A 25,076-nucleotide genomic window follows, 5' to 3' on the forward strand; every position below is an offset into this window, starting at 1 on the left:
GCTATTTTTTAAGGTCAGCACGTATAAGCAGAATCATGCAATATTTGTCCTTTTCTGTCTGGCTTATTACACTTAGCATAACATTTTAAAGGTTCATTTGTATCGTAGCATGTATCAGAACTTCATTCCTTTTTAAGGCAGAATAATATTTCATTGTATGTATATAACACATTTTGTTTATCCATTTACCTGTTAATGGACATTTGGATTATTTCCAGCTTTTGGCTGTTATGAATAATGCTACAGTGAACATTGATGTATAAGTTTCTGTTTGAGTTCCTGCTTTTATTTCTTTTGGGTATATACCTAGGAGTGGAATTGCTGGATCATATGGTAATTCTATATTTAGCTTTTTGAGGAAATGCCAAACTATTTTCTAGCTGCTGCACCATTTTACATTCTCACCAGCAATGTTCAAGGGCTCCAGTTTCTCCACATCCTGCCAATACTGTTATTTTCTGCTACTGCTGCTTTTATTTAAAAGAGCTACCCTAGGGGCCAGCCTGATGGTGTAGTGGTTAAGTTTGCGGGCTCTGTTTCGGGGGTTCACGGGTTTGGATCCTGGGCACGGACCTGCACATCACTCATCAAGCCATGCTGGGGGGTGGCATCCCACATACAAAAAAAATGGAGGAAGATAGGCATGGATGTTAGCTCAGGGCTAATCTTCCTCAGCAAAAAGAGGAGGATTGGCAATGGTTGTTAGCTCAGAGCCAGTCTTCCTCACAAAAAAAAAAAAAAAATGCTATCCTAGGGCCCGGCCCCGTGGCCAAGTGGTTAAAGTTCCATGTGCTCCACTTTGGTGGCCCGGGTTCGCAGGTTCAGATCCCAGGTGTGGACCTAATCCACTCACCGGCTATGCTGTGGCGGTGTCCCACAGACAAAGTAGAGGAAGATTGGCACAGATTTAGCTCAGGGCTGATCCTACTCAAGCGAAAAAGAAAAACTATCGTGGTATGTGTGTAGTGGTATGTCATCGTGGTTGTGATTTGCATTTCCGTAATGATTAAGGTTGTCGGGCATGTCTTTTCATGTGCTTACTGGCTGTTTTTATATCATCTTGAGAGAAATATCTATCATACCCTTTACCCATTTTTTTTTTTTTGTGAGGAAGATCAGCCCTGTGCTAACATCTGCCAATCCTCCTCTTTTTTTTGCTGAGGAAGACTGGCCCTGTGCTAACGTCCATGCCCATCTTCCTTCACTTTATATGGGACGCCACCACAGCATGGCTCGCGAAGCGGTGCGTCGGTGTGCGCCCGGGGTTCCAGGCTGGCGAACCCCAGGCGGCTGCAGCGGAGCGCGCGCACTTAACTGCTTGTGCCACCAGGCCGACCTCATCCTTTACCCATTTTTAAATTGGGTTGTTTGTCTTTTTGTTGTTGAGGTTAGGCCTATTTTAATAGTGATTGACTCATGTCTTTTTTGTTTTCTTTAAGAGATGTATGCTTCACTTATTTCACAATTTTCTTTAAAAATTTGACTCAAAGAACCTTAATCAGTAGCATTTAGTTAAAAAAAAAAAAGCCAAGTCTTTTTCAACATTCTTTTCTGTCGCCTTAATCTGAAAAGGAAGGTAGATTTAAAGGAATTGAGAGTCTAGTCTTGATTTAATTTTGAAATTAAAGTTTTAGCTAAGCATCATCCTCTTTTTTCCCCTCACTGTCTTAAGTAGCATGTGATGCTAGAGTGATGATTAAGTTATTTATTATTTAAAAATTATTGTATTAGACACCCTTCTATGCATAGAAATATGCAGGTATCAGTTGACACGATACTTCTGAGTAAAAATTTGTCAGTAAGTATCAGGAACTTTAAATGTTCATATTGTTTAACCTAGTGCTTCCTGTTTTAAGAATCTATTCTAATAAAGTATGCTCAATGTGTACAAGCTATTTTTTAAAAGCAAAGATGTTCAGTAGAGAATTATTTATAGTAGTGATTTATTGGAAACAACTGACACATAATAAACAGCAATAACACAAGGCTAAGTGATTTTTCGTTCATGCAAATAAATACTATGCAACTATTTAAAATAATGCTTATTTTTAAAAAGCAGGATTTAAAATTGTAGATAAATATCTTTTTTTTAAAATAATTTTATTTATTTATTTTTCCCCCAAAGCCCCAGTAGATAGTTGTATGTCATAGTTGCACATCCTTCTAGTTGCCGTATGTGGGACGCGGCTTCAGCGTGGCCGGTGAAGCGGTGCGTCGGTGCGTGCCCGGGATCCGAACCTGGGGCGCCAGCAGCGGAGCGCACGCGCTTAACCGCTAAGCCACGGGGCCGGCCCATGTAGATAAATATCTCACTTAAAATGCACACATAAAAAGATTGGGAAGAAATATGATAAAATGATAACCATGATTATCTGTAAGTGGTGTTAACATAGGAGAGTTTAATTTTTTTTGTTCCTTTCTATATTTTCAAAACTTCTATAGTGAGTATGTATTTTTTCTAAGTTTAGATATTTAGATTTTAGTTTTAAACTGCTTAAACATTTTAAATACACCAGGCATATATGAATCTATTCTTGTTATAAAAAGTTCGACCAACTTCAAGAAAGGTAAAATACTCCTTAAATCACCATGCAGTCCAGAGGCAATCACTGTTAACCACTTAGTGTGCTTCATTCAAACTTTTTAGTGTGTGTGTGTATGGGTATATGTATATAGCAATAGGAATATATAGTTTACTGTTGTGTGAGTGTTTTATATAAATGGTAACTATCATTTATTTTGCTAGGTCAGTATATCTTGGAGGGCTTTCCATGTCAATAGATAAAGATCACCTCATTATTTTTAAATATAATGTTCCATGGTATGGATGTATTAACAGTTTTTTCTCCTTTTGATAGCATTTAAGTTGTTTCTGATTTTTCACTACTATTTGCTTTAATGAACATTCTTGTACGTGAGTTTCTCTGAATTACTGTGAAGAAAATATGCACGTTTTCAGTTTTAATAATTTTGCCAAGTTATTGTCCAAAGTGGCTATTTATATTCTTGCTGTTAATATGGAGTACCTATAGCATTTCTCTATGTGTTGTTGTTTATGATGTTCACAATATAATAAAAGTAAGAAATGTGGAATACAGGATTGTATGAAGGATGTGTACATCTTTTTCAGACCTTGTTTTAGCTGAGTTACTTTCTACAGTAAATAACAGAAAATCCAACTCAAAGTGGCCTGAACAATCAGGACATTTATTGATTTATGTATGAGGAAGTCCAGAATTAAGAGTGGGCTCTGCGGTTGATGATATACGAAGGCCTAAGTTCTTTCTGCCTTTCTACTCCTCTGCCCAGTGCCTGCCTTTTCCTGAATTATAGCCGTCAGTGGCATACAAGTTCCATTTCTCCGCTGCCAGAGACATGGTCTGGCTTCCCATGGTTCTTTTTTAAAAATAAGAAAGCCTTTTTTTCCTCAGAACTTCCTAGGAATGCTCTTTTCATTGGACCAAATTGATCGCCCTGCTAGTCATGGACAAGGGAGATAGGATTACCATTGATTAGTTTAATTTAATTAACTGATACGGAGGGAATTTTGAGGAGTCAAGAATAATCATTGCTGGTTGCAGAGCAGAGACAAACATTCAGATAAGGAGATGATGTAAGTATTGTAAGGGTACAGGTGCAAATGAGCTGCACAGGAAACTGGCAGATGGTTCTGCCTCGCCCACAGTGCTGTTTTAGGAATCAGCTCGCTTCTGTTTCCATGGTCATATGCTCCATTGCTGCTTTTTTTTCTTGGGTTTATTCTGACTCTTTGATTGTAGTGCTGTTACTGATTACTTCTCTTTTACTTCCCTCTGCTTTTTATGATAAAAACATTTTTGTTATTTAAATAGTGTAAATATCTGAATCACACATTTTATATTGTACAGGTATGTAAATTGGTTGACACTGAAGAATGGGATATCAGAAAATAGTTTGTTTTGTATAAAACTTTGTTTAATAGTACTCAGTAATTTCTCTTGAATTCTGATATCAAATTGGGCTTCCAGTTAAGGTGGTGCAGTAAACTCAAGTTTTGATCACTCCTGCTCCAGATACAGAGCAATAATGGATAAAATGTTAGCAGAAAACATAAAGACTCAGCCAGCCTGAAGGAAAATTGTCTGTAGGAAAATAGACTATTACAGAAAAAGGAAAGGATAATGGTTTTTATTTTGAAATCTAAGTTTATGATTTTTCTGATGAGAAAATCAGTATAAGCTCATTGTAGAATTTTGGAAAATATAGGGAGGTATGAAGAAAACAGGAAAAATATCAGCCTTAAGGATGAATGAACTTTAATTGACAAATTAAAAACCAAAGTAGTATTTTGAACAGAAAGCTTTCACATTTCACTGTGAAATCCTTAGATGTCTTTTTAACCTCTAGTTCAGATTTTCTGAACCTTGGCATTATTGACACTTTGGGAAAGATAATTCTTTGTTGTGGGAAGTGTCCTGTATATTATAGGATGTTAACAGCATCTCTGGCCTCTACCCAGTAGATGTTAGTAGCACCCAGTTGTGACAACCAAAAACATCTGTAGATATTCCCAAATGTCCCCTCGGGTGCAAAATTATTCCTGGTTGGGAACCACTGCTCTGGTTAAATAGTATGATACTTGAAAGTAGAAGGCAGGAAGTCGGTAATTGAACATGAAAAATTCACACAGAATTGGGATTAGCAAGCAGAGAGACTTGATTTGAACAAGCAGCAGTAGAAGGCATTTGACTGAGAAATTCTGAGTTTGGTTTTAGATATTGTCTCTCAACCCCCTGCCCCTTCCCTCCTCAGCTTGAGAGGCCCATGTCCTAGTTTGACTCTGGTCTTGAGGGTAGTGAATGCCGACTGTGGAAAGGATAAACAGCTTTCTATTTGAGATTTTTGTCCAAATATATCAGGACGTTTTCAAGAACAGGCAACTTCTTATTTGGAATTGTTTATCAGAACTACTCGATAGTTCTGAGAAAATAATATCCTACTTGGGGCTACTTAAGTCCTCTTCATTTCTCCCCATGATCCAACCTCAGGTGACTTTTCCTGGCCTTCACTTGAGGACCTTATCCATCATTGAGCTGAATGAGTTGATTTACTTCATGGGTATATTTCCTTCCTTAAAAGAGTCTCCATTAAAGACCTTACCCATTCTGAGGTGGCTGTAGCCCAGCATGAGTTTTGTCTATAACCTGAGACAGTGTGCTTACTATGTGAAAAACTTGATCTCAGCTTGAAGTTTACTTTCAGAATGTTTTTCAGTAGAAAAATTTTTTTTGTTGTGGCAAAGTATACATAAAATTTACCTCTTTAACCATTTTTTTTGTGTGTGTGAGGAAGATTGGCCCTGGGCTAACATCTGTCCTCATCTTCCTCTACTTTATATGGGATGCTGCCACAGCACGGCTTGACAAATGGTGCATTGGTCTGCGCCTGGGATCTGAACCTGCGAACCTGGGCCACCGAGTGAAACGCGCAAACTTAAGCTCTACGCCACCAGGCCGGCCCCTCTTTAACCATTTTTAAGTGTACAATTCAGTGGTATTAATTACATTCACAGTGTTGTACAATCATAACTACTATCTATTTCCAAAATTTTTTTTTTTCCTCCTTTTTGTTACAGCAATCCTGGTCAATGTATTTTTTGTGTGTGTTTTTTTTTGTGAGGCAGATCAGCCCTGTGCTAATGTCTGCCAATCCTCCTCTTTGTTTTTTTTTGCTGAAGAAGACTGGCCCTGGGCTAACATCCATGCCCATCTTCCTCCACTTTATATGGGACGCTGCCACAGCATGGCTTGCCAAGCAGTGCATTGGTGCGCGCCTGGGATCCAAACTAGGGAACCCCAGGCCGCCACAGCAGTGCGCGCGCACTTAACCACCTGTGCCCCTGGCTGGCCCTCTATTTCCAAAAATTTTTTATCACTCCAAACAGAAACTCTATACCTATTAAATAATAACTCCCCATTACCCCCTCCCCTCTCTAGCCACTGGTAACCTCTGTTCTACTTTCTGTCTCTATGCATTTGTCTATTCTAGGTATTTCATATAAGCAGAATCATGTATTTGTCCTTTTGTGTCAGGCTTGTTTCACTTAGCATAATGTTTCCAAGGTTCGTCCATGTTGTACAGAATTTCATTCCTTTTTTTTTTTTTTTTTGTAAGGAGATCAGCCCTGTGCTAACATCTGCCAATCCTCCTCTTTTTTTGCTGAGGAAGACTGGCCCTGGGCTAACATCCGTGCCCATCTTCCTCCACTTTATATGGGACACTGCCACAGCATGGCTTGCCAAGCAGTGCATCGGTGTGTGCCCAGGATCCGAACCGGCGAACCGTGGGCCGCTGCAGCGGAGCGCACACTTAACCGCTTGCGCCGCCAGGCTGGCTCCTCCTTTTTAAGGCTGAATAACATTCCATTGTATGTCTGTAGACCACATTTTGTTTATCAGTTTATTTGTTGATGGACATTTGGGTTGTTTCCATAATGTATTTTTATATGTCAGTAATTCTTAAAGAATTTAAAGGTTATGGAGGTTGGGAATGTTACAGATATTCTGGAAATACGTCATTTCCTATATGATATATAACAATTTCTTTGACAGACTAATTACCATCTGTATATTTGGTTCCCAGTAATGATTTCATAGATACATGCTTTTGACTTCATTAATATGTTTTCCTTTCCCTATGTTTTAGTTCTTGTGTATTCAAAATTGTAGAGTTAGAAGGTAATTTAGATGTTATCTAATTCAATTTACAAGCCACATGAAATTGCTCCCACAGCATCTTTGATAAACAGTTATCTCATTTCCCTATTTCTACCGTGGTAGTGATTGACTTTCATTGATTTGCTTTTTGAAAGGATAGTTTCTGTTAATTGTCTCCATATCTTCAACTCTGTTTTCTTAGTCTATTGTAGTCTGACTTTTGGCCCTACCACTCCACTGATTAAATTGATACACTGAGCATTGCTATTTTTTTATTGTGGTAAAGTATACATAACATAAAATTTATCATTTTAACCATTTTTAAGTGTGTAATCCTGTGGCGTTAAGTACGTTCACATTGTTCTGCAACTGTCACCACCATCCATCTCCAGACTTTTCTGTCTTCCCAAACTGAAACTTTGTACCCGTTAAACAGTAACTCCCCATTCCTCCCTCCCCTATATCCCCTGGCAACCACCCTTCTATTTTCTTTTTATTTTTCTCCGGTTTTATTGAGATGTAATTGTCATATAACATTGTATTGTTTTAGGTGTACAACACAATTTGATAGATGTATATATTGTGAAATGATTACCACCACAATAAGTTTAGTTAACATCTGTCACCTCATACAGTTACAAAAAAATTTTCTTTTATGCTGAGGACTTTTAAGATCTACTCTCTTAGCAACTTTCAAATATACAATACAGTATTATTTATTTTAGACACCATGTTGTACATTACATCCCCAGAACTTATTTATCTTATGAGTGGAAATTTATACCTTTTGACCCCATTCACCCATTTTGCCCACCCCCACCCCCATCTCTGGCAATCACCAATCTGTTCTCTGTATCTATGCATTAGATTTTTTTAGATTCCACCTATAAATGAGATCATACAATATTTGCCTTTGTCTAACTTTATTTCATTGCATGAAATATGCATGATGCCCTCAAGGTCCATCTATGTTGCCAATGGCAGAATTTCCTTCTTTTTTATGGTGGAATAATATTCCATTGTATATATTTATATATACCACATTTTCTTTATCCAACACCATTCTACTTTCTATATCTATGAATTTGACTAGTCTAGGTACCTCATATAGGTAGAATCTTACGATATTTGTTCTTTTGTGTTTGGCTTATTACACTTCGCAAAAATGTCTTCAGAGTTCATCCATTTTGTAGCATGTGTCAGAATTTACTTCTTTTTTAAGGCTGAATGATATTCCATTGTATGTATGTACCACATTTTGTTTATCCATTCATCCATTGATGGACATTTGGGTTGTTTCCACCTATTGGCTGTTGTCAGCAACACTGCTGTGAACACTGGATACAAGTATCTATTTGAGTCCCTGCTTTCTTTTTCTTTTTTTTTAAGAATTTGGCTTTTTATTTAACACGTTATAAGAGAGGTTTAGTCAAAAAGACCATAGCCCATGTTATCATTGGACTCCTCAGGTTCTTTTTTTATTTGCTTCCACTTTCTTCTCAGCTGGGGCAGCAGTGGTGGATAGGGCAGGACTTACTGCTGGGGCAGGTCCCCCAGCCCCTACATTGCAGATGAGGCTCTCCCATGTTGCTGATGGCCAGAGCCTTTGCAAACAAGCCTGGCCAGAAAGGTTCAACATTTATATCAGCTGCTTTAATGAGAGCATTGATCTTTTCTTCTGTGACCATCACGTCATCTTCGTGCAGGATGAGGGCCAGAGTAGATGCAGGTGAAAGTGCCAGCCTGGTGGCTGCCAGGCTCGGCACTATGCGCAGGATGAAGTGAGGGCCTTACCCCAGCGTGGCCTTAACTTCCTTAGAAGGATCAGCACCTTAGCAGCAACTACAGAAGGGGGCTCCCTACTTTCAGTTCTTTGGGGTATATACTCAGAAGTGGAATTTCTCGATCATATGGTAATTGTTTGATTTTTTGAGAAACAATATTAACTTTTAATTTAAATGGAAAGTAGTATACATCTTATTTTTTTCCTAGTGCTAGTAAAATCTGCAAATCTTAAGTGCCCAACTCTTGAATTTTGATAAATATATATACTTGTAATCATCACTTAGATCAAGTTAAACATTTTCATCACCCAGAAAGTTTCCTTATGCCACTTTCTGATCAATCCTGCCTTCAGTTTCCTAGAGAGGACCATCATTCTGATTTCTGTCCCTATAAGTTAATCTTGTCTGTGTTTAAATTTCATACAAAGGCAATCATACAGTATGTACTCTTTAGCTTTTGGCATCTTTTACTCAACGTAATCTTTTTGAGATTCATCTGTGTTGCTATATGTATCAGTAGTTCTTTTATTTTTTAAAAGTGCTGGCTAATATCCCATTGTATGTATATACCACAGTTTGTTTATGCATTCTCCTGTGGAGGAACATTTGTGTTGTTTCCAGTTTTTGACTACTATGTAAAAGCTTCTTTGAACATTCATTTAGGCATCTTTGTGTGTGTGTGTGGCATGTGTTTGCATTTCTCTACAGTGAGTACCTAGGTAGTAGAATTGCTGGGTCATATGTAAAGTGTATGTTTTAACTTTATAAGAGACTGCCAAACTGTTTTTCAAAGTGGTTGTACAATTTTACTGTCCCACCAGCAAATATGAGAGTTCTGGTTCCTGTAAATTCTTACCAACATTTGGTACTGTCAGACTTGTTCATATTTAGACGTGCTGGTGGGTATGTTGTAGTATCTTACTGTGACTTTAATTTGCATTATCCTGATGACTAGTGATGTCATACACCTTCTTGTATACTTATTGGTCATTTCTTTTGTGAAAGAAATGTTCAAGTTTTTTGCCTATTAAATTGGATTATTTGTTTTCTTATTATTGATTTGTAAGAATTCTTTGTATATTGGGATACAAGTCCTTTGTCTATTATATGTATTGTGAATTTTTTTCTGCAGCCTGTATCTTATCCTTTCACTTTATTAATGCATCTTTTGATGATCATAAGTTTTAATTTTGATGAAGATTGATTTATTATTTTTTTTATGATTAATGCCTTTTATGTCTTATCTAGGAAATCTTGACCTTTACCCTCAGACTGAGTTGTGTGCCCCCTTATCTTCTGCATTGGGATTGCAAAAATTAATTTTTTTTGTTGAGGAGGTGTTTAATTTGATTCTTGACATTTTTTTATTGACATATAGCATACACACAGAAAAGTGCGTAAGTCATAGTTGTACAGCTCCACAGATTTTTACAAAGTGAACATATCCATATAATCACCGTGTTGATTAAGATATAAAACATCGTCAGCATCCCAGAGGCCTCTCTCATGCCCACTACCAGTCATTAACCACTCCTCCCAAAGGTGGTTTCTTGTATCTATCTTCTATCATGTAGATCAGATTTGCCTGCTTTTAAACTTAATATAAATGGAATCATTCAGTATGTACTTTTTTATATCTGGATTTTTTGCTCTAAATCATGTTTGTTGTATTCATCTGTTTGAATACTGTCGGGGGGAAGAGGGAGAATCTCCCTCTGCCCTTTCCCTTAATGTTCTTCTGGCTGGCCAAATAATCAACAAGACAGGTTAGCAGGAGAAAATAATACCAAGTTTAATAACATGTATACATGGGAGAAAGCAGGGACACTGCGTTTCTCAACACAATAGCAGAAATTCTCGTCTTAAATATCATTTTCAGCCAATGACAAAGGAGGATTTTGGGGGTGGGGGGAGTCAGTTACAGGAGATTACCACTAAAGCACAGTAAACAAGAGTAAGGTTTATTATACAGCTCAAGGCCTCACCTTCCACATTGATAAGTCACTAGAAATGAGCTCATCCCCCTCTCTTCTCCAAACAGAGAGGGAGATACCTTTACAAATGGAGATTTCCCTTATAAATGTAAATGATTGTCTGGCAACTCCTGGCAGGGTCATCCAGAGAATGTGGCCAGAGAGACAGAACTTCTGATAAGAGGGGTTTGTTGGTGCCTTTCCTATTGTAACGTTTACCCTACGTTATCTTTACAGCCATCATGATAGATCTATTCCAGGAAGGAGCTACCATGTCAAATTCTTTAGGCAGTTAGTGGGGGAGGTCAAATGTCCTCAGAGAAAACAACCAAGGTAAAGAGATAGATTTCAGGGTGGCCAAATCTTGATCTCCCACAATACCACATGTAGGGCCGGCCCTGTGGCTTAGCGGTTAAGTGCGCACGCTCTGCTACTGGCTGCCCGGGTTTGGATCCCAGGCAGGCACTGACGCACCGCTTGTCCGGCCATGCTGAGGCCATGTCCCACATACAGCAACTAGAAGGATGTGCAACTATGACATACAACTATCTACTGGGGCTTTGGGGGGGAAAAAAAAAGGAGGAGGATTGGCAATAGGTGTTAGCTCAGAGCTGGTCTTCCTCAGCAAAAAGAGGAGGATTAGCACGGATGTTAGCTCAGGGCTGATCTTCCTCACAAAAAAAAAAATAAATAAAACTGTTTAAAAAAAAAAATAATGAATGCCACATGTATTGCATATAGTAGTGGTTGTTTTTTTCATTGTTGTTGTATAGTATTCCATTGTGGGGCTATACCCCAATATATTCATTTTACTCTTGATGAACATTTGGGATGCTTTCATTTTAAGATGTTATGCATAGTGCCACCATGAAGTCTTGTATATGTGTTTTGGGTAGACATATGTACTTAGGGTAGGATTGCTGGGTCACTGGGAAGGATATATTTAGATGCAGTAGTTATAAGCAAACAATTTCCAAATATGTTTAATAGAATCCCCTACATGTACACTTGCCAGTGTTCTTATATATGCATAGAAATTCCTTAGAAAATACTGAAGAAACTATTCACCTTTAGTGAAGAGGAGAGGAGAGTATCTTTTACTTAATACTCTCTGTGCCCTTTCAATTTTGATTTACTGTAAGTATGTATTTTAAAAAAACCCAATTATAGTTGTCCGTCAGTATCCACAGGGGAATTGGTTCCAGGACCCCCCTCAGATATCCCAATCTGCAGATTCTCAAGTCCCTTATATAAAATTACGTGGTATTTGCATATAACCTACGCACATCCTCCCATATACTTTATTTTATTATTTTTTGTGTGTGTGAGGAAGATCAGCCCTGAGCTAACATCTGTGCTAATCCTCCTCTTTTTGCTGAGGAAGACCGGCTCTGAGCTAACATCTATTGCCAATCCTCCTCCTTTTTTTTTTTCCCCAAAGCCCCAGTAGATAGTTTCATGTCATAGTTGCACATCCTTCTAGTTGCTGTATGTGGGATGTGGCCTCAGCATGGCCGGAGAAGCAGTGTGCCGGTGCGTGCCCGGGATCCGAACCCAGGCCGCCAGTAGCGGAGCATGTGCACTCAACCGCTAAGCCCCGGGGCCGGCCCTCTCCCATATACTTTAAATCATAGATTACTTATGATATCTAACACAATGTAAATGCTATGTAAATAGTTGCTATACTGTGTTGTTTAGGGAATAATGACACACAAAAAGTCTATACATGTGAAGTAGAGATGCAGCCATCTTAGGCCTTTCAATTCTAAACTGGCTGAATGCATGGATGGAGATGGCCAACTGTAGTTATTTTTTTAAAAATTTGAAAATTTTACTACTTTAATATATTAAAAGTCCTGTTCTGCTTTTTTTTAGTAATAGAAAAACTTTAAAATCATTATTATTATTATTTTTTTTTTAAGATTTTATTTATTCATTTTTTTCCCCCCAAAGCCCCAGTGGATAGTTGTATGTCATAGGTTCACATCCTTCTAGTTGCTGTACGTGGGACTCGGCCTCGGGTTGGTCGGAGAAGTGGTGCCTTGGGGCGCGCCCGGGATCCGAACCCGGGCCGCCAGCATCAGAGCGTGCGCACTTAACCGCTAAGCCACGGAGCCGGCCCTAAAATCATTATTAATTTTGTGTTGCTAAGTTACGTCTAGTGGAGAGCCCAAACACTTAAATTTTAAAATTGGAAAGTCCTTTACCATTGGGCAGAAAGTTGGTGTAGTTTAATGAGTAACCTTGGAGTCTTGGGTTATAGTCCTGCCTCTTCCATTAATTGTTGAATGTGGGCAAATCACTTAACCTCTGGAGTCTTAATTTCCTCATCTATAGTGTTGAATAGTTCCTGAATTGCATGACTCATTAGCCTCATAGGAACATTCAGTGAAATAATAGGGGAGAAAACACTTTGATATAAATATATATCAAACATATATATAAATAAATTACATATATAAGTAAATCATAGAAATAAATATATGTGAATAAAATAAAATATATAAATACAGTAGTCCTCCCTTATCCACGGGGGTTATGTTCCAAGACCCCCAGGGGATGCCTGAAACCGTGGATAGTACCGAATTCCATATGTACTATGTTTTTTCCTATACCTATGTCGGGGGAGAGGGAGAATCTCCCTCTGCCCTTTCCCTTAAGGTTCTTCTGGCTGGCCAAATAATCAACAAGACAGGTTAGCAGGAGAAAATAATACCAAGTTTAATAACATGTATACATGGGAGAAAGCAGGGACACTGCGTTTCTCAACACAATAGCAGAAATTCTCGTCTTAAATATCATTTTCAGCCAATGACAAAGGAGGATTTTGGGGGTGGGGGAGTCAATTACAGGAGATTACCATTAAAGCACTGTAAACAAGAGTAAGGTTATTATGCAGATTTAAGTCATCACCTTCCACATTGATAAGTCACTAGAAATGAGCTCATCCCCCCTCTTCCCAAGACAGAGAGAGAGATACCTTTACAAATGGAGATTTCCCTTATAAATGTAAATGTTTGTCTGGCAACTCCTCGCAGGGCCATCCAGAGAATGTGGCCAGAGAGACAGAATTTCTGATAAGATGGGCTTGTTGGTGCCTTTCCTATTGTAACATCTATTTTACATTATATTACAGCCATCAGATGGAAGATCTGTTCCAGGAAGGAGCCACCATGTCAAATTCTTTAGGCAGTTAGTGGGGGAGGTCAAATGTCCTTCAGAGAAAACAATCAAGGTAAAGAGATATATTTCAGGGTGGCCAAATTTTGATCTCCCACACCTACAAACCTCTGATAAAGTTTAATTTATAGGTTAGGATAGTAAGAGATTAACAATAACTAATAATAAAATAGACCAATTATAACAGTATACTGTAATAAAAGTTACTGTTGATCTTAGCAACCTCAGCATATGATTTTTTTTCTCTCCTTATTAGGTCAAGAACTTTCACCTTTTTACTTAAAGGAAGCATGTTATGGCTTCTCTTTGGCATATCTGAATTGCCAGCATCACTACTCTTGTGCTTTGGGGCCATTATTAAGTACAATATGGGTTACTTGAACATAAGGACTGTGATACTGTGACAGTCCATTTGATAACTGAAACGGCTACTAAGTGACTAAAGGGAGGGTGGTGTATACAGCGTGGGTATGCTAGTCAAAGGGATGATTCACGTCCTGGGTGGGACTGAGCTGGATGGTGCAAGATTTCATCTCGTTATTCAGAATGGTGCATGATTTAAAACTTAAGAATTGTTTATTCCTGGAATTTTCCATTTAATATTTTCAGACCACAGTTGACCCCAGATAACTGAAACCATGGAAAGTGAAACCTCTAGTTAAGGGGACACTGCTATACATGTGGGGGGATACACACACCCATGTCCCCCTAAAAATGATAAAATATAATTATTGTTTTGTTAGTAAAATAGTTTTAAATAATCTAGGATATGTAGTAAAACCATAATTGATCTTTTATATGACTTGTTCTTTCTTCCTCATCCCATTTTAAGCTCATGAGAAGCAAGCAGGTTAGTTAGCAAGCAATTTAATAATAATAGTAAAAAAAAGCCAGCTTGTAGCATGTATCCTTGAGTGAGTACTGATTCAGTCCAGTCTCCTCCTCCTCCTCCATCATCATTTATATTTATGAACAGAGTTGATGTTTCTGCTGATCCTGAGCCTGTTAGCCCTCCCATCCATTCCTCACACTTCTTCTCTGTGCTGTATATTGTGAGGAGCTGACTCTTGTGGGCTTCATTCTTTCCCAGGCTCCTGTGTCAGCAGTTTCTGGCTGGATTAGCAAGTGGGAGGAATTGGCAGGAGATTGGAGGGCAGGAAGAAGGAGGAGCCAGTGCTTTCCCCTCTTTCTCTCTGTTTGGGGAAGTTGGAGGAATGGGGTGGTCTCTAGAAGCACCTCTTGTTACTTCTGCCAGTCAGGCCATCTTGTTTTCAGCTTCCTCCAGGTAACTTCAGCCTTGGATACTGGTAGCAACATATTTCCTCCCTTTTTTCCCTCCAGCCTAGAGGTGGTAGTGGCTTTTTGCTCCCTTGCTAACCTCTGATTTGTCTCACTGTTCCCTGTTGGGCCTCTCATTTCTTCCATCACTTTTCACTGCATTGAAGTCCCTCTCTTTCAAATCCTCAAGTGGTTTCCATGTTTCGTTGTTAGAGCTGACTGATATAGAGCTCAAACTGATAATAAATGATAAAAATGTCTACATTGTTATATCTTTTGATGTCCCAAATAATATATTGACGTAGAAAAGTGTTAAAATTCCTCTTATAACATGAGGATATTAACATTTATCGAATGACCACTTTCAGATTTTTTGTAATTTTCCAGTGAAAATTATAGGGGGAAAAAATAGAGTCCCAGAGAAGTTAAATAACTTGCTCTAGGTCCCATAAAGGCTGGTACTGAATCAAGATTGGAATTCTACATATAAAAATTCTATCTGCTGCATGTCTGCTGGTCCTGGAAGAGATCCTTTACTGAAGAAGGGTTCATTTATAGTGTACATAGAAAAGCTTTAGTCATTTTAGAAAATGTTTCAACTAAAAACTAAAAGCACAGTAATTTTCTGCTCAGCCTTCATATATCCAGGGTGCTATACCCTAGCATTAATCAAAGTTTAATGTGAAGGTTTGAGTTATGGCCATTCCTAAGAGAATTTAGCACCTAGGGCACATTACAGGGGAGAAGAATTCTTGCGATATCATGTTTATTCGGTTATGGAATTGTTTAAGATGTAAGTCTAGGGTATCCTTAGAGGGGGAAAGAAAGAGAAGAGATGTCACAAAAGAGTAGAATGGGGGTGGGAGAAGAGAAGGGCCATGGGAGTATTGTTGCCAGGTTGCCAGCCTTCTGCCCTCTCTGCTTGGTGATGGTGAAGGGGCAGTGTGGGAGCTGGGGATGTGAACAAGGTCTTTTTACAACCAGTTGAGAGGCTTCATCTTGTCTTCATCAATGATGGTGGGAGAGGCAGTGTGGGAATAAGGTCTTTTACAACCAGCTGAAGGGCATTACCTTGTCTTCATCTCATCAGCTGGCCACCTGACCTCTGTGGTAATATAGGCTCCATCTGAGATGACCACCTTGCTGTGCTGTAAAGTAGAGGAGGCTCTACTTTGCACTTACATGCCTATCTTTTTTAGAGGATCTTTCAAATAGGCAATTCTTATAATACTTGTGAAAGCATATAAGAACCAGTATCCCTGTTTGTAGGGGGAATTGGAGTGAAAGGTGATTTGGAATTCAAGAAATTCAACTTACACGTTTACAAGTAAAATCCTAACTGTAAATTCAGAAATCATAGACTCTGGGGATTTCTAAGGTATCCCATCTCCCCTACCCCCATACTGATTATAAGCTCCCTGAAAGCAGGAGATCGGTTTTGTTCACTTTTGTATCCCCAGTGCCTTGAACAGTGCCTGGCACATGGCAGGCATTCAGTGAATATTTGTTGAATGAATGAATGAGTCTCTATTTTATAGATGAGGAAACTCTAAATTTCCCAAGATCACACAGTTAGTAATAGGATAATTATGGGGCACTGAAATGATTTCTAAAGTCTTTGATGAAGCTAAATTTCTTTTAACTTTTAGACAAAGTACATCTTCAGGAGTGTGAAGTGACCTTTAAGTGCTTGGATTTGGTGGTGCCTTCCCTTCTTCTAATCCCTGGGGCTCCATTTCATGAGCCTCTGGGCCCTTAAGCTGCCTTACGAATTGAACATTTTTTTCTCCATTCTTCTTCACCCAGGGAATACAAAAAATGACGTGTCTTTTATTGTGAGAATTTAATAATAGGCAAGACTCAAGTTTGCATTTTATAAATTTTGTCTTTTAGGCAGTAGAAGCAATGATACTTAGTGATATTGTAAACTCAAAGGTTTCAGTGTCTCCTTCTCTGTTACTCCTTTCACTTTAGAGGGTAGGTGACAGAGCGGTAAGCATACAATTGAGACTTGGTCCAAGATTACTCAGTATACCACTTGTCCCAGAAATATTATGGTGCATTTCTTTACCCACTTTACATGCACGTGTGTGCGTACGTGCACGTGCGCACACACACACAAACATACACATAGATCTTTAAACTTGGTGATTTGTATGGCCTTTAGTAGGAAACTTAATTCTGGAAGTGGTTAGGCAAAACATGAATGGCTAAGATATGGTGATTGATTGGGCCTAGGGAAAGAGAAGGAAGGAAACAAAAGTCATTGAAGAATATCAAATAGGCTCTTGCTAACTAGAAGAAGAGTGGTGTGCCACTCAGAGGATGTGGGTAATTGGAAGATGAGTCAATTGCTTAACATTTTATCTTTTTTTTCCTTTCTTCTGGCATGTAAAATCATATCCATACTTTTTGTCATAATTTCATCTTACAAATTCCATTGATATTTCCTATTCTTGGGAAGCAGTAAGCAGCATTACTCTTTAATTTTTGTGTTCTGGCAACGTTAACTCTAGGTCACAGTAAGCTTTTTTCCCTTCCTGTCTTATTATGGACATATAAGTCTTAGATTTGCTGTTGATGTATCTCCTAAGGTTCTAGAACATAATGATTACAAATCATTTCCCTCTCTTCCCCTGCTGTGCCCTTTCTTTTACATTTTTAAAAATCAAGGAATATCTCAAATATATATTAAAGTGCGTTAAAAAAATACAAACACCCATGTACTCACTGGCCAGATTTAATAAATAAAAACATTTAGCCTTGTATACTTTAGAGCTTTTTATTTTTTTGAGAAATAAAGAGTTGAAGTCTTTTTTTTGTCTTTTCCTAATCCCATTCCTCCCTCTCCCTTCCTTGAGGTCACCACTGTTCTGAGGTTGGTGTGAATCCATCTCCTTGTTACCATAGAAAAGTAATTTCTTAATGAATTTTTATGTGTATCCTAAACTTCTGAATTCAAAGGGATAGTAACTCATGGTTTCTCTATCATAAATCATTTTCAATCATTCAAATAGATTTTTTTTCATTGTTCACTTCTCATTCCTGGGCAACAGTATAATGTTTCAATTTGAGCTATTGCTAAGATTGTGTTTAACTGTTTTTGGTCCTCTGATCTATCAGATGTGACATTAACTATGTTATATAGATTTTGTTAGTAATGTTCCTGAAATATCCTTTAGAAAGTCTTCTTATTCACCTTCTATAACCAAGGAGAGAGAGAGAGGAGAAGAGACAAAGAATGATTTTATTTTTTTTTCAGGCTAAGTCATCATTTGAGAAACTGACATTATAAGCCATAAAAACCAAAGAGAAGCATATATTCAATGTGTAATAGTAGGACAAGTATGTTTTAGTTTAATGATCTATACATTTTTGATATACTACATTCTTAGGATCAGCAGCATGAAGAATTTAATGTAATAATTGCAATATGCTTGTGGATAGTTTAGGCATGAGGACAATGCTAAAGGAGAAAATCTAACAATGCCTGTGTTATTTGTTTTGTCAAAATATGCTACCCAGCTCCAGAGTTTCCTATTTTGGAGAAGCAGAACTGGTTGATACATCTTCACTATATCCGGAAGGATTATGAAGCATGCAAGGTGAGAGATTGCAATGATGGAGAAAATGAGAAGCAGGCTTTGGTTAGGCAACTGACAGTGTCTATCACACAGAGTTTGTGGCAGTTTATATCCCACTAATAATGTATGGAATTCCTCTTTCCCCATACTTTGTGTATTGGTTAGCTTTTGCTGTGATAATGCTGCTTAACAACCTCAAAATTTCAGTGGCCTCCAACAACAGACATGTATTTATTGCTCATGGGCCTTCAGATTGGCTGTGGGTTGGCTGGGTTTGACTACAGGCTCTGGGTCAGGTTCAGGTGTGTTCCATGTGTCTTCTTATTTCAAGACTAGGTTGAAGGAGCAGCCACTCTCTGGGACTTGTTGGTCTCATGGAGCAGGGCAGATGTTTATCACAGCTTACTATTTAACTTTTTGATCCCTGGATAGGTGAAAAATGGTATTTCACTGAGTTTTATTTTATAATTCTCTTATTATGGTGAACTTAATCATCATTTGTATATTTAGTAATCATTTGTATTTCCTTTTCTCTGAACCTGTCTGTTTGTCTCTTTGGTAACATACTATATATGTTACATACTTGCTGGCAGACAGGAGTATTAACGTTCAAAATAAATCCTTGGTATTGTCTTTTTGGTATTCAGAGCTTTGTAATGCTTCTAAGGTTGTGGTTTTTAATTTATACCTGTGGCACGTGTACCTACAGCAATGCCAGAACTAGCAATGTTTAGTAGGAGTACTAGTATGGATCCTGAAAGGTTTCTTTCTTTCCTTCTCTGATATTATCCTTTTCTTGTTTCCCTTTTCCTTTTTTGACCACTTTCTCTGTTTTGTATTTTTGGCTTCTCTTCCACTGCTTATTTATTATCATTTGGGGCTGTTCCTAGGTCCTGTCCTTGAGCCCTTTCTCTGCTCATTCCACACACTTCTTGGGGATCTTCAGACCAATCTGATACTTAATGCTTCACAGGCATTTCAAATTCAACTTGTCTGTAGCCGAATTTATCTGCTTCCTTCCAAATGTATTCCTGCTCCTGTTCCCTGTCTCAGGGATAGATACTATCGTTCCCCTAGCTGTCTGTCAGAATCCCCTGACCCACTTTCCCTAATAGAATACAGATAATCATCAAATTCCGGAGAGCTTTCTCTTACTGTCTCTTGAAATTGTCCACTTTTCCCCTCTCCATGTCTTAGTTAATCCCATCATTTTTATTTAAATTACCACAAGAGTTCTTATACCAACCTTGCCTCTAATCTTGCCTCCTTTCCATCTGTTTTCAACATTGCTGCAAAAAAATGATTTTTCTAGCACAAATAGAATCAGGTTACTTGCTGCTTAAAACTTACCAAGATTTTCCCATTGCTCTCAACCTTTTTAGCATGGCATTCAAAGGTCCTTCTCTCTCTGACTCTCTTGGCCACCTCAGCTTCTTCACCCCTTGCCAACAGAAGATTTGAAACTGTTTACTCTGAAAAGCCTTCCCTGTCTCCAAGTTAGAATCAGGTGCTTGTCCTCTGAGGTCATATAACACCCTGGGCTTAGCCCATCATAGTAGAAGGTAGAGCCTGTGTTTTGCACATCAGCGAGCCCCTAGCATCTACAATGGTGCTTGGGAATCTTTTCAGATTTTTCTTAGCTTGCCTAGGTAGATTCTAGATAGGGGTTAGCAAACTTTTTCTATAAGGGGCCGGATGGTAAATACTTTAGGCTTGAGAGGCCACATACAGTCTCTGTCTCATATTCTTTATCTTCTCTTATTTTTTTATCACCCTTTAAAATATAAAAACCACTTTTAGCTTGAGAGCTGTACAAAAATAGGCTATGTGGGGGCCGGCCTGGTGATGTAGTGGTTAAGTTCGCACGCTCCGCTTCAGCAGCCCAGGGTTCACAGGTTTGAATCCCAGGCGTGGACCAACACACCACACATCAAACCATGCTGTGGTGGCGTCCCACATACAAGATAGAGGAAGATGGGCACAGCTGTTAGCTCAGAGCCAATCTTCCTCAACAAAAAGAGGCAGATTGGCAACAGATGTTAGCCCAGGGCTGGTCTTGCTCACCAAAAAAAAAAAAAAAAAATAGGCTGTGTGGGTCGGTTGTGGCCTGTGGGCTGAAGTTTGCTGACCCTTGTTCGAGAATTAGTAATCATAATGAGAGTTGAGATTAAAAAAAAATTCCAGGGCCAGCCAGTGGCGGCGTAGTTAAGTTCGTGTGCTCCGCTTTGGTGGCCCAGGGTTTGCAGGTTTGGATCCCGGGCGCAGACCAACACACTGCTTATCAAGCCATGCTGTGGCGGCATCCCGTATAAAGTAGAGGAAGATGGGCATGGATGTTAGCCAGGGCCAATCTTCCTGAGCAAAAAGAGGAGGATTGGCATCGGATGTTAGCTCAGGGCTGATCGTCCTCACCAAAAAACAATTTCGAATGAACTACTTTATTCATTATTAGTATCCTAGATTTCTTACATATGCTCCTTGTCCATGTCTACCTTTTCTTTTTTTTTTGAGGAAGGTTGGTCCTGAGCTAACATCTGTTGCCAATCTTCCTCTTTTTTCTTTCTTTCTTTCTTTTTTTTTTGTGAGGAAGACTAGCCCTGAGCTAATATCTGATGCCAGTCCTCCTCTTTTTGCTGAGGAAGATTGGCCCTGAGCTAACATCTGTGCCCATCTTCCTCTACTTTACATGGGACACCTCCTCAGCATGGCCTGACAAGCGGTGCATCGGTGCACGCCTGGGATCCAGACCTGCAAACCCTGGGCTGCTGAAGCGGAGCGCACGCACTTAACCGCTGGGCCACTGGGCCAGTCCCAGTCTCTTTTTTTCTTTTTTTTCCCCAAAGCCCCCAGTACGTAATTGTATATCCTAGTTGTAGGTCCTTCTAGTTCCTCTATGTGGGATGCCACCTCAGCATGGCTTGATGAGCAGTGAGTAGGCCCACGTCCAGGATCTGAACCGGGGAACCCCAGGCCGCTGAAGTGAAACATGTGAACTTAACCGCTGCACCACCGGACCGGCCCCCATGTCTACCTTTTTTTAAAAACACTTCAAGACACTTAACCACTACTCAGTTTTTTTCTTCCTCTTTCAGGCTGTTATCAAAGAACAGCTTCAGGAGACTCAGGGGTTATGTGAATATGCTATTTATGTCCAAGGTAAGCCGTATATTTCTTCTCTTCTTGCTAGAGATATGCACACTTTACCTAGGTTCTGGAAAAAGAGCAAGCAATTTTTGAAATACTTAAATTCAAGTAAATGTTCCACAAAGATCTTATTCAGTATTCTTGTTTTTTGAAGTTGGAACATAATTCTTGTGCTGGATTTAACCTCAGAAATGACTAGTTCTGTTAAAAAAAATTTTCTCCTATCCTTCACCCCTTTTCTAGTTTCTGGCTAGTGTTTTTCAGAATGGATGTTAGGGTCCCTGCCTCATGCAATAGTTTCAGGCCCAGAGGAAGGTTTTGGAAGGGTTTTGTGCAGTCAGGCTTTTGTAAGGTGAGTCAGGATGAAGGGGAGAAGCTAGAGGTATATAGGATAAAGCAGAGAATAAGTGAAATTCATCAGAAACCAAATATAGGAACCACTTACTGAAATCTTACCCTTTAGTGACAAAAGTAGCATCCTTAGTTTTTCCAGGAACTTTCTTTTTGACTCTTTGGTGTAAATGAATGGTTTTGTTTATCACTCATTGCATTTGTAGTCTTCAGATTAATATATAATTTTTTGACGTAATTGGTAAGACATTGACACATCTAGGACATGGCAAAAAAATGTTCTTTTATTACCAGTATCACAAGTTACAGACTTTCAGTGCCTCATAATACTTAAGTATGTAAATTCTTCTGAAAACTTAGGCCTAGGAAAAGTTACTGATTCTGAGTGGTTGCTATACTGAAAACAAAGCCTGAAATATTAGTGTGTACTTTGCTGGAATCTCCTTGTTGGACTTGGGGTATTGATTGCACTTGCCCAATTTGGATGTACTCTGAAAACTATCAGGTAGAAGTCTGAATTATCATGATAAATAAAGCATCTGATAGGGAAGCCCAAGAATGTTCTTATTATGAAGAATTTGTGGGATAATTTGCAAGGCATCGGATTATCTGTGTGTGGATGCTGGGAGTGGTGGAGTAGGTAGGTTTGAGATACTTGTTAAAAAAGATTTTATCTTGTCAACTACTTTGCTACTTGTTTCAGTCCATCTGAAGCCATATCTGATTGTATTAAAGATATAATTACCCAAGGATTTCTTTGATATGATTTCCCACCTCCCTCTTCTCCAGTTTTTCTGCTACCAGGCTCCATTCTTCCCAGAATGTCATTTTATTTTCTGTTTCTTGGCAGCATTGATATTTCGCCTGGAAGGAAATATCCAAGAATCCCTAGAACTCTTCCAGACGTGTGCTATTCTCAGCCCTCAGTGTGCTGATAACCTCAAGCAGGTGGCCAGATCTTTGTGAGTATCAGCAGCCTAGAGGCCCTGGGGTACTACTGAGAAAAATGTAAAGTGCATTTTCATCGCAGCCTGATCAACCTGACACATAGAGGGAGAGTTGCTTAATAGGTATAATGGGATTCACTTTGAAGAGTATGGATTTATTTTGAAATTTGAGAAAATGAGATAACTAGTATAAAGGAACTGAGTATTTCAAATACTGTATATCCTAGTTTGATAGGGGAACACTGATACTGTTTATCATATAAATACAGATCTTCCTCGACTTATGATGGGGTTATGTCCCAATAAACCCATTGTAAGTTGAAAATATCAAAAGTCGAAAATGCATTTAATACACTTAACCTACCAAACATCATAGCCTAGCCTAGCCTACCTTAAACATGCCCAGAACATTTACATTAGCCTACAGTTTGGCAAAAGCATCTCACACAAAGCCTATTTTATAATCAAGTGTTGAATATCTCATGTAGTTTACTGTATACTGTACTTAAAGTGAAAAACAGAATGGTTGTATGGGGACAGAATGGTTGTAAGCCTGTCGGTTGTTTCCCCTCGTGATCACGTGGCTGACTGGGAGCTGCAGCTCGCTGCCGCTGTCCCGCATCACGAGGGTATCGTACCGCATATCACTAGCCTGGGAAAAGATCAAAATTCAGAATTCGAAATATGGTTTCTAGTGAATGCATATTGCTTTTGCACCATTGTAATGTCGAAAAGTCTTAAGTCGAACCATCGTTAAGTTGGGGACTGTCCGTAGTGACATCTTGTGCCCTCCAGTCCCCTAACCTCATTGGCAACCCGTGGAATTTTTCTCATATACTGTTCCAACACTTAGCATAATGCTTGACACAGTAGGTTTTTAGTAAGAGTTTGTTGAACAAATGCCCTGAAGGTTCCTGGATGTAAGCAGCCACCAGTCTTTATAAGCATTAGGTACACTAATAGCTTTACTACACCAGGGTAGTAAAGTGTTCCATGAGGTTCCCATCCCCACTTTCTTACCTACATTGTCATTCATAGCTGCACTGTCTTTGCATAGAGCCCAGTTTTCCCCTGGCTCTCCAGAATCATGGTCCAGTATCAAGGAAAGAAGTCTCTTAGGCTTGGGAGAGAACGGCATGTGCCTAATAATGATGATGATAAATGATGGCAGCTTTTGCCTAACATGGTATATGATTTAGCTTGTTTCTTTTTTGGTCTACATTTGTAGTACATTGCAGAAAATAAATTACAGAAGACTTGCACTAAAATTGGTATAGAATGGGACCAAGGCCCTGGAACAGCTACCAGTGCAGTCACTACCAAGAGAGCTTCTGCTGTTGGTATAGAGCAGCCTCACTGGCCAAACCAGCTCATAGGGAAGAGGCTTCCAGAATTCTCTGCTTGATGGAATATGAGTCAAATGCGGGACTAGTGGAGTTAGTCTTGTAAAAGCTTTGAGTTAATAATTACAGAAAATGTATTTCTTCCTCAGATTTCTTTTGGGAAAACATAAAGCTGCCATTGAAGTATATAATGAAGCAGCTAAACTTAACCAGAAGGATTGGGTAAGTAGGAACTTGAAGTTCCTTGTTGTTAGTAACATGGTAATGGGTCCATGTCTCACATGGCTGTCTTTTGTTATTATTATTGAATTCTAACGTGACAAAAATGTCTTTATTTTATCCTCACATCTGACTGATGATTTGGTTAGGTATAAGACCGAAAATCATGTTTCCTCATAACTTAGCAGACAGTGCTGCTTGTTTCTGGCAGCAGTGTTGCTGAGGAGCAGTCTGTTGCCAGTCTGATTCTTGTTGTTTACCCCACTTTCCTCTCTAGAAGCTTTGAAGATTTTCTGTGTATCATTGGAGTTCTGAAATGTCAGTAATAGCTGTCTAGATGTGTTTCTTTTCTTTTTTCCCCCCTCATCTGTGGACACTCAGTTGGCTTGTTCCCTCTGAAGACCCTTGCCTTTGTTTGGGTCAGGGAAATTTTCTTTGAGTAGTTCTTTGATTATTTGTTCTCCCTCCATTGTCTCCTTGTATCAGTTAGGGATTGTGTGTAATGGCAACAAAAAATTTGACTAAACGTTAGCTTTACAAATTATTGGTTTATTTGTTTTCTCATGAAATAAGAAGTC

At 38.9% G+C, this 25,076-nt stretch overlaps 1 protein-coding gene across 4 annotated transcripts in view; it reads left to right on the forward strand.

The window, feature by feature from the left end:
* Positions 1-25,076, forward strand: part of BBS4 (Bardet-Biedl syndrome 4) — a 61,752-nt gene that overhangs the window by 19,358 nt on the left and 17,318 nt on the right. For all 4 annotated transcript variants that reach the window (XM_058542019.1, XM_058542020.1, XM_058542017.1 and 1 more), the window contains exons 3-6: positions 18,436-18,515; positions 21,587-21,650; positions 22,840-22,951; positions 24,429-24,501. In XM_058542019.1, the coding sequence (XP_058398002.1) occupies positions 18,436-18,515; positions 21,587-21,650; positions 22,840-22,951; positions 24,429-24,501 (329 nt within the window). The remainder of the gene's footprint in view (positions 1-18,435; positions 18,516-21,586; positions 21,651-22,839; positions 22,952-24,428; positions 24,502-25,076) is intronic.

The sequence above is a fragment of the Diceros bicornis genome, chromosome 5, assembly GCF_020826845.1.
Source record: "Diceros bicornis minor isolate mBicDic1 chromosome 5, mDicBic1.mat.cur, whole genome shotgun sequence".
NCBI classification, from domain to species: Eukaryota; Metazoa; Chordata; class Mammalia; order Perissodactyla; family Rhinocerotidae; genus Diceros; species Diceros bicornis.